Source organism: Zonotrichia leucophrys, chromosome 6, assembly GCF_028769735.1.
Source record: "Zonotrichia leucophrys gambelii isolate GWCS_2022_RI chromosome 6, RI_Zleu_2.0, whole genome shotgun sequence".
Lineage (NCBI taxonomy): Eukaryota > Metazoa > Chordata > Aves > Passeriformes > Passerellidae > Zonotrichia > Zonotrichia leucophrys.
In genome coordinates this window covers 19,955,230-19,965,430 of record NC_088176.1, presented here as the reverse complement: position 1 = coordinate 19,965,430, position 10,201 = coordinate 19,955,230, and the positions used below count along the sequence as shown (strand labels likewise).

Sequence of the window (10,201 nt, the reverse complement as noted above, 5' to 3'; positions counted from 1 at the left end):
TCGCAGGAAGCGCCCGGAGAAGCTGTCCCACGGCAGCCCTTTGCCACCCGGTAGGAAAGGGAGGGAAAAGTCCACACTGCAGTTTCCCTGTAGCACCACTGCAATGGAGTTCAGCCCTAATACGTGTAGTTTTAAGCCAAGTCTGTAATCCAATAACACATGCGCCTTTAAATCAGGATCATTGTTTAGTAGTTGCTGGGAGTCCGTCAAGTCACCCAGGCCGCCAGAACTGCATGTAACAGGCAAAGAATATAAAAGACCTAAGTGTATGGAGCTAGAGGAGCTGCTCCTTTTGCTGTAGCTGCTGAAGACCAGGATTTAAGTCCCAAGAGGACATAAAGGTAAGATTGGCTGACTACTACATACACTTTTCTAGAAAGAAATGTTAATTATAGTTATTTGAATGTAATTATGGGGAGTGCGCCTACTGTTTTGTTTCTGTCTGTTGTAATGTTTATTAATATTATACTTTGAATAGACATTATACGCACGTACTTTACCTGATGGTTAATTATTCATAAGACATTCTGACGAACAATATACAATTTATGAAGGATTCACCTATAATATTATGCGCCAGTTACTTGAGGTTATTCAAAATATCCCCTTTTTTTTTTGTTCATGACAAACATGTTAGCAGTTTAGAGACCATTCCAATGCAAACAGCTTTGGTTCCTTCCTGTAACCTGGTGCAGCACTTAAGCTCTAGATGAAATAACAACCACTGTTCTCTTTGTCCATAAAACAGCATGAAGTACAGACAGCAGAAAATAGCTGGATAATAATTTACCATGCTTGCTCACTTCAAATGAAGAACACTTAAAGCCCCATGAATCTAATACATTACCTATCCAGGAAAATTTGGCTTGTTCTCTCTTGTTTACCCAGAACACATCAGGAGTGGCTTTAAGAATTTAATCCTCACAGCATTCTTCAGCTGACACTCCGAGTGCATGTCTACTTTATTTCACCTGTTAAGCACATTTCTTTCAGGACAAGTATATATTTTAATCCTGTTTCCATGGGAACCAAGTATATTTATAAAATACACACTTCTTTATCTTTTTCATTTAGTGGACTGTTTTGAATTAAGCTACTCAAGAAAAGAAAGATTAGTTTTAAAATAAATTCCTTTCTTTTTGTGTGAAAGGAAGAAGAAAATATTTTAAACAAAATTATATGTGTTTGAAGAATCTGTTAAATGCATTGAATGTTTATGTATCAAGGAGAATGTTTGGAATTGCGTTTTTAAAGCATGCACAATGGAACCATTGTGGTCATCTAATTTCACTCTGTATTTAGGGAAATCCCTTGGCTTGTTACTACACCTAGAGCCCACACATTTAGGAAAGCTTCTCAATGCCATGCAGAGTCAAGGCAGCTTCTCACTATTAGAAAATTCAAGTTTAATGGAGAGACAAACTTTTGTTCATCACTTTTGTAATATTCTTGCATCTCATCCTAGGACATGGTGCTGGACAGGATTCTGGTCTGGAGTGACTTGGCTCAACTACGTAGTTGTGCTGAGTGCTGTCAAAAGAACTGAAACAAAACTTTTTTTCCAGAGGAATTTATTTTTGGTGATGTAGGCAGCTAAAGCATTACTGCTTCTCTATGTGTCCTGTTTGGAAAATTGTTTCCCACTAAAGTAATAGAAAGTATAACTTTCAGTGTTCTACTCCAGCCAATGTAATTAAATTAAAAACAAAGACTTCCCCCAAGTTTGTTGTAAGAACTGGTCAGCTTTGAACCATAGGCCAAAGTGTAACAAAGGCACAGGATGCTGCAGTGGCCCAAGTCTACATTATGTACTAAAACCACTTCTAGTGTTAGGCTGCCTTGTGACTGCAGTCCCAGTAGCTGCTGAGGGCAGCTTCCCCGTGCAGGGAGCAGAGCGAGTTCAGCCCGGTGAGGAGGCAGGAGGAGCCCTGGGCTTGGTCAGCGGCCCAGGGAGTCGCTGCCGGTGACTCATGGCGTGCTCCACCCGCCCTGCTCTGAGCATCGCGGTTTTACACAACCCCTGCACAGCTGCCAACCAGTCTCGGGCTCCGCTGGGAGGAACTTGAAGCTTCACCCTTCCTCAAAGCACAGGAGAACAGCAGCTTGTTCTGCTTAACTGTTCTGGAAAGGTTGTGTGTCCAACATTTTCACATCACTTTTTAATCATTAGGATTGAACCTCTGAATTTCAGGTTGAGGTGACGTATGTCCACATGTTCGCAAAGTTGTCCACCAAAACACTGCCTCCTCTTTGCAGCAGGTTCAAGTTTTCTGCCAAGAAACTGAAGTGATTCAACTGAAAACACAAATTTAGTGACCTTCATCCCAGTACATGGAAATAATCACCAAATGAAGTTGCTAATCTGGCAGCAAGGATTTAAGTTTCAAGTTGCAGATAACAATGACGTTTGTCATTCCCAACAATATAGAATTTTTTTTCTGCTGAGTCTCATCAGTTAAAAAATAGTGGACCATTACCACCTCCTCCTGAATTTTTATGAAGGCATTCCCTAAATATAAATTATAAATAAGATAGTTTATCCTGAAAGTATTAATTTTTAAAAGAAACATAGCAGTCTTACTGTGCTGGGAAGATGTCAGAGCGAAGCATGTCTTGTCCCTTATCACGTCTTCACTATTTGCAAGGACTGGCAAATTCCACAATGATCACAAATTGTTCTTCTTGGAAGTTTGCATTTTGTGCACACCAGCTTATAAAATAATATTGATTTTTAACACTCTAAAAGCTGAATAGCTTTCTTTTTTATGTTTTCTCCATTTTCCTAACAGGGAATGAAAAAGAGCTTCCTGCAGAGGAGAGGTCAGGGAAATAATATTTTACTTCCCCCCCACCTCCACTCAACTTCTTTGCAATAATTGAGAGACTTGTCCACCTTTGCTGCTTCCTCTTTTTTGCCACTTGATGCCATGTCAAAACTTTCCTCAAAAAACACTGTGCTATGAAAATTTTGAAACATTAAATGGCTGAATTTAAGAATATTAAGTTTAAAAAAGAGAAAGGAAAGCAAAACATTTTTATTCAGACTAATAAAAAACTGAGTTGAGTTCTAATACTTATTTAATGCTCACAAATAACATTTTCAATGTGGATCGTTGCTGGACCTTCACTTTTCATTTACATTGACCTTGCAGTTAGAACTTGGAATTTAGCATTGAGTCACTGGGGGACCTCTCTAAATTGTACCAACCAATATGGGATCTATAGATTTGTAATCTGAGTCTTATTCTTGTATTTAGCTGGCAAATTACCAGTTCTGGAGAACACTCTCTTTGCATAATTCAATTTCAAATTCATTCACCAAACTAGATACAGTCCCTAGTAAGGTGGGAACAGTTTTGTGGTAGAAGAGAGATGCTTAACTCTGTTAAAGCAGAGCACCCCCTCAGCACAGCTGAACTGTAAGACAGCTTCTAAAGGTAATGTTATTGGCAGAGACTGTGCAAAGTTGCAGCTGATATTTGTATTTGCTTTCTTCCAGCTGGAACTTACTTAACATCAAACTTATCTTGGGGAGAAAATGGGGTTTCTCTTCACATAATTTTAGCAGCAGTACAGCATTATGAAATAGAAAATTCCTATTTGGCAATACCCAACTTTTAACCGCAAATCCCATGGATTGTCATTTTGCTGTCCTTTTCTTCTTTGGCAAAGATGGAAGCTCCAGTAGTCAAGCTTGTTTAGCCACAAATGCTTTTCAAACTCTTTTACCATGAACTCAGTTGCTTTAATTCCCTGAACTCGCCCTTTACAAGGGGCTGATGCTATTGACCTTTACCTCCTTTCCCAAATAATCAGAAAATAATTACATGCATAGAAGTGATACCATAAACTGAATTTACTGTCTCATAGTCTGTTAGTACCTTGCTGAAGGGATATACACAGCACCACTGATAAACCAGAGACTATTCTGCAGTCCTTCATGGTAAAGCATATTATATGTAACACAAATCTCCACACTTGCAGTGTGCTTTAGCAGTTGGAAGAAAACCTGCAACGAACTGGACTTCATTCCCATCCACTCTTTCTTTCCTGATGCCACCTTACCCCCCCACCCTCTTTCAAGAATGGATTCATTACACAATAAATGAGAAAGTTTTTTTTTGGACAGAAGCCATTGTTGCCACTGCAATGGAACTTTTATTCCAAATACATTCTTGCAATAAAGCTGTATTTTGTTATACAAGTAGACAAATCCACAAGACATAAGATTCTCTTATTCCATTTTAAAATACCAGGCTCAACTGAACTGCAGCTGCTCCCATTCATTTTCTAAAACATGTTAGGGGCTTTTCAGAGCAATGGAAATAACCATGTAAACCAAGTCATGTAGGTCATTAAATTACAGTCCAAGGAAGTTTCTAACACCACAGAAAAGTGTATCTGCTCATTCTTCAGGCTCCTTAAAGTGTAGGGTGGCAAAAGTTTCTTTATAAACTCAGAAGTTTTTCATTGAGAGCAATCTGTGACTGTGTGAGATTTGCCAAGTAGGTTACCATCAGTAGGTCCTGAAAGGGAGGGAAAAAAAAACAGTGATCAGAAATATTAACAAATTATAGCTTATTAGCTGATTTTTTAACATCTGTAAAGCATTTTAAAATCAGATACAAAAAATATTGTTAGTCCTGAAAGTCCTACCCTGAAGAATGCTTCCCTTGCAGGAAGCTTTTGGTATTACTGGCATATGAAACACTGCTTGTGAAATTTTAACTCTGAGTTCACCCATGTTAACCAGAGAAGTCAAAGGGTATAAGAAAAATTAAAAATTAGTTCTGGTCTTACAGACTGTGGGTGAACAACACATTCAAAACCTTAAGTGTTCTAAAAATCTGTTGGAGAAATCAGGTAGCGTGCTAAAACCCTGTTCATGTTTGTGAGTGATATGCAGAGAGACAGAACTCTAGCTCAGGCAAAAGAATCTGGCAAGTCACCCATTCACTCGTTATTGCTGAAATAATTTCTTTAAAGTTTTGTAATTCATACTGCCCAATCAGTATGAAAGAAGAATTGGTACTGGTTTTCAGATGACTTGCAAAATTCCTAAGTCCTTAAAAATGAATACTTTTATCTGCATTTGCTTGCAAGATTATGCTGAGCTTCTTTATCCACCCTCAGCCCTTAAAACACCAAATTACTGACAATAAAAAAGCTAAATTAGCTATTAGCACGTTGTATGAAAAGATAGATCATAGACAAATTTATGTCTGTATAAAAAGCTTTCTTCCAAATTGCTAGCAAGCCACAGAAGAAATAAATTAAGATCTTACATTGATATTGCTGTTCAACATGGTCTCAAAGTCCTCTGGTGAAATCTTTGGCACCTGGTTAATAAGATCCATCAGGAAGCGCCCGACAGTGTTGTCAGCAGCCACTTTGCCAGACTAAGCAAAAGAAAAACACACTTCAGCATAAGTGGAACACAAAGTTTATGGCCCAGAAAGAGAAATAATAAAGAGAAAACCCAGATGCACAAGTTAACATCAGCCTTTTTTCCTGGCTGACAGAAGCTGGCCGTACCAGCACGTCCTCGGCGTACTGCAGCACCATGGTCAGGGTGTCCTGGATCCTGGCTGAGGCCGACCCCACCTGCTGCAAGTCACTGGACAAGCCAATCACTCTGTTGGGGCTAAAGCAGGTCTTCATGATAAGATCCACTGAAAGCAAAAGGAGGATCAGTGAAAAAAACTGACTGCCACAGATACCAGTTTAAACCCTTAACTTGTTGAAGACTTTTTATGTCAGCTTCAGCAAGACAGTCCGATTACCAGTAAAATTGCCAGAACAGCAGTTTTACCAGGTAAAAGAAACATTTGAACATTGTCACAACAAGGGTTATAACCAAAATAGGAAGAAAGCATTCACCTCCTATCCGCTCTGTATCATAATAAACATATTTCACTGTTAGTGGTGTGAACATCACGCCCATGGTTTTACCAGGGACTCCCATTGGGGCACTAGGGAAAAAAAAAAGAACAACAAAACGTTTTCAGCAAGGACACATATAAGGGAGGAAGGAAGAGATTTCCATCTCAAAGATCTCTGTTAGCACTAAAGCATGAACATGACTACATTACTCATTCTCACCAAAATCAGCAATTTTAAGACCCAAGGATAACTGAGGACAGGAAACCAGTTCTGGCATGCTATTAATTGTTCTTTTTCATCCAAGAATACTCCTAGCTGGTTTGACATCACCATGAATGCATGAAGAACTAAGTACCATCATCTTAAGGAGAGTTCCTTCTTGCTTTTAGAGAAAGTGCTCTTCCATCCTGAAATACTTCACACTTTAAGAAATGACTGAAACAATGAGCAATATGACAAAATTCAAGTACAAAGCACTCTCAACACCTTTATTATACCTATTATTCTAAGTACTTGAAGTCCATTTAGGCTTTAAATAAGATCTCATGGAACAGTTCCCATTTTAAAGATGCGCAGTCAAGAAGCAGTACTTTCTCTACAAAGAAAAGGCTTTTTCCTTACAGAGCAGAGCTCCTCAGCCAATAGTGGGAGGAATTCGGTGAGGTAGAAGAGTTTAATTTCTTATTATTTAAGCTCCATTGTTAATTGATAAGAATGATGGGGTTAAGGGAAATAAAGATCCATCAAGAAGATGCTGTTTTAATTGTTTTAACATTTATCCTCCAACTTGTATAAGTGCACTGCCAAGCATAAAGCCCTGTGCCTACAGGCTAGCATTCAGTCAGTGTAATGGAAGTTAGTGACATTACTGCCAGCTGTGTGAACCCTGTGAAATATCCCAGAGATGTTCTGAAAATTGTAAATTCAGTCATGATTCCCCAACCCAATGAGGTTCCAATGAATGAAGTCTTTAAGCCTATATACAATGGTCAAGACATTCTAATGAGAAGTAAGCCATGATCCCAGGCTCACCACTATGTTTAACTACTGCACAATATTGCCCAAGAAAGGACACTGCACCACTACATTCCTTGTTACCCTGATGGGGCATCTCTCAGTAACTCAGATTGCTGCCCTCTCAGAAATCCCAGAGTACCTGACGTAGGCTTTGATGCTCATGCGTGAATTCTGGAGACTGGTGTCCACGGTGAGGTGGATTGGATTGTGAGCCTCCCTGCTGTAATACTCATGGATCAGGACTGAGTGTTCCGTGATGTCGTGCCCTGTTGCATACCTTCAAAAGAACACACGGTGAAGAGCCATCCTTCCAACATCCAAGTGCCCATTGTTTTATACTGTTGGTATGTAACAGGTTTGTATCCTAAACCACTGATTGCCAAAGACTGAGATGTAGCAGCATACTAAACAGAAGTGTTTAAACTGAGGATTTTTTACTTTATGGCCACTTGTCCCTAAAATTGTAGGAATCACAGGCTGAGCACACCCATGTCCAAAATATGCACAGGGCCAGTGTTGCAGTACCAGCCATAAAACATCAGTAAATTCACATCAGACATCCAATATTCAGTTACGTGCCACTGTGTTCTAGACCAGCTTTTTCCATCTATGTAAGTCAAAGCATACCAAACAAACTTGGACGAATTTTCTCATCCACAAATCACACATCCCTCTGCAGGAGGTCTAACTTGTTAATCTAGCTCTTTTAACTGCTCTACAATTAGCATCTCACATTCTCAGGCAAGCTCCTGTCACTGGAGCTGTACTCTGCTGTGCCATTAGAAGGCTGTTGAGGAAGCTTGCTACACAAAAACAAAATGAAGCCATTTTGTAGGCATGAAAAGAGCGATAAACACACTGTGCCACACAGATACAGACTCTGTTCCCGTAACATTGAACTGATCTTGCTTCACGTCCCACACACAGATTACTTCCAGCAGAGAACTAAGTACTCAAACTGGTATCAGTGTTTCCTCCTGACACCTTTGGTACATTAAAAGCCTATTTTGTATTCTCCCTTCTTTCTAACCAGTGAAGTTCCATGGTATAGGTTGCATTACAAGAAGTAAGTTCTTCTAACAAAGCTGGACACACATTCTCTAACACATCACTCCTCTGTGGCACTCTAGCACTTCTTGCTAGGCATAAACAAAACCCAACCCTTTAAAGTCTCCAATACTGTCTCTTCTTTTCATGAGCTTCAGGAGCTTTACCACTGACTGTGTAACACGAGTAGCAAAGTATGAGTATCACGGGCATTAGCGCTTCTGCTTTTCCAACTGTGACAAAGTGAATTATGTATTTTAAGTAGTATAAGGAATCAGCAATACGACCTGCATATTCTTGCAGAAGGACAACTTACCAGCCCAAGATGATCTCGCTAGGAGACACTTTCTTGTGCAGCTCATACATGTTTTTGGCAAATTCCATATCCACAGCCACCTGCGGAACGGGAGACAGCCGGTTACAGGGGGCTTAGTCCGCAGGGCAACACGGGCACCGGCCGGCAGCAGCGGGGGTCGCGCCCCGCCGAAAGAAGCCCGGCTCCGCCCGGGCCGCCTCCGTACCTCATCCTCGGACTCGTTGTGCGGGACGGAGAAGCAGTTGGTGACCTCCACCGAGTGCTTGTCCACGGTGCCTGCGGGGCGAGAGATAGGAAGGGAGGACAGCGGGTAAGGGGGCGCCGTGGGGGGGGCGGGCGCTACCCCCGAGGCCGCGGCGGGCAGGGCAGGGCAGGGCGGCGGCTCTCACCCAGCAGCGTCCCGATCACCCGCGCCGCGCCCTCGTTGCGCCGCTCGAAGCTGTCCACGATGGAGGCGAGCACAACCGGGTGCAGCCGCACCACGCGGCCGCCGGGGAAGGGGCCCGAGAGCGCGGCTGACAGTGGCGCGGCGGGTGGCGGGGCCGGCGCGGCCGGCGGAGTCGGCGCGGCCGCGGGAGGAGCGCTCCCAGCCGGGGCGGGGGGAGCCGCCGTCGGACTCTGCGGCGGAGCGGCCGCGGGAGGAGCCGCATTGGGAGCTGTGGCCGCCATTTTGCAAGAGAGAGGCTGGGTCCTTCGTACCGGCAGTAATTGGCTGAGCCGAACGTCTGTCATGCAGCGCTGCTTTTCTATTGGTGAGACGGGCGAGCTGAGGCTATCTGTTAGCCAAATCCGGAACGGGCAATGAGGAGAGACGTTCTGATTGGAGGAAGCGCGCACCGTCTGTGACTGAGCCTTACTCTTGTTCCCACCCTCCCGGGGCCGGAAAGTTTCTCAATTGGGCTCTCGCATTCCCCGCCTCCCAGCTCTCCGCTCTCCTATTGGACAGCAGCGCCCTCCCCGCCCGTCTTTAAGGCCGTTTATTGGCTGCGGAGACGCCGCTCAGCGCTGCGTAGTAGGCAGCGGGGTGGTGCCTGGTGTGTGGTGCTGTGCCGCGCGCTCCCCTGGCCGGGCCGGGTGAGCGCCCTCGTGCGGGCGGGCCGGGCACGGCAGGGCCGCTGCCGCGGGCTCGGGGCGCCGTGAGGGCGCAGGCGGCCGGGGCTGCCTCACGGCTCCCAGTGGTGGCGCTGCAAACGCAGCTGGGCGGCGCGGCGCCCGGGAAGGTGCTCCAGTAGTGCTGGATGCGGGGCTATGCACCCCTTGGGGCCTTGGTTCTGTGAGACGAGCAAGTGCTGTTAGTCATTATTGCCTCAATAGAAGAATAAATGGTTGTCAAGTATTCTGTCAAGAGGAAATGCTGGTTGTCCCTATCCAAGGTTTAGTGACTGCTCAGCAAATTCACTTACTGGTTGACACTCGCCTGTCACTTGTAGTGCCCGTGGGTTCGCTCCCGAGCAGCGCAGCTGTGCGGGTGGGGCAGGAATCGCTGAGGTGGTGAAACCTCATCGCAGCCCGAAGCCTCTTCCCTCGTGAGGGGAGGCGGGGGGACAGGCACTGATGTCTGTGGTGGCACTGACGGAGCCAGGGGAACGGCCTGAGAATGTGTCAGGGAGATTTAATTTGGATGTTAGAAAAAGGCTCTTCACCCGGAGGGTGGTGGGAACAGGGAACAGGGTCGCCAGGGAAGTGGTCGCAGCACCAGCCTGAATTCAACCATCAGACGGAATTCAAGAAGTGCTTGAACACTGCTGTCAGACACATGGTGTGACTCCTGGACCAGTGGGTCCCTTCCACCCGAAGATATTCTGATATTCTGTGAAATGAAACATATATGCTTTCAATAGATGCTAAGGGGACTGCATTCTTTCCAAATTTTGCTTTCTCTTTGTTAACCATTTTATCATGACAGATGGCTTTTGGAGTTTTCTCTGCTTCATTAGT

General features: G+C 43.9%; 1 protein-coding gene across 1 annotated transcript; it reads right to left on the bottom strand.

Moving 5' to 3' along the window:
• Positions 1-4,106: 4,106 nt before the first annotated feature.
• EIF3F (eukaryotic translation initiation factor 3 subunit F) lies at positions 4,107-9,058 on the bottom strand. Its single transcript, XM_064717164.1, has 8 exons — positions 8,653-9,058; positions 8,469-8,539; positions 8,264-8,343; positions 7,040-7,177; positions 5,881-5,972; positions 5,536-5,672; positions 5,286-5,399; positions 4,107-4,526 (listed from the first exon to the last, which is right to left on the bottom strand). The coding sequence occupies exons 1-8, from the start codon at positions 8,993-8,995 to the stop codon at positions 4,449-4,451; spliced, it is 1,053 nt and encodes a 350-aa protein (XP_064573234.1). The 5' UTR covers positions 8,996-9,058; the 3' UTR covers positions 4,107-4,448.
• Between the last annotated feature and the right edge of the window lie 1,143 nt (positions 9,059-10,201).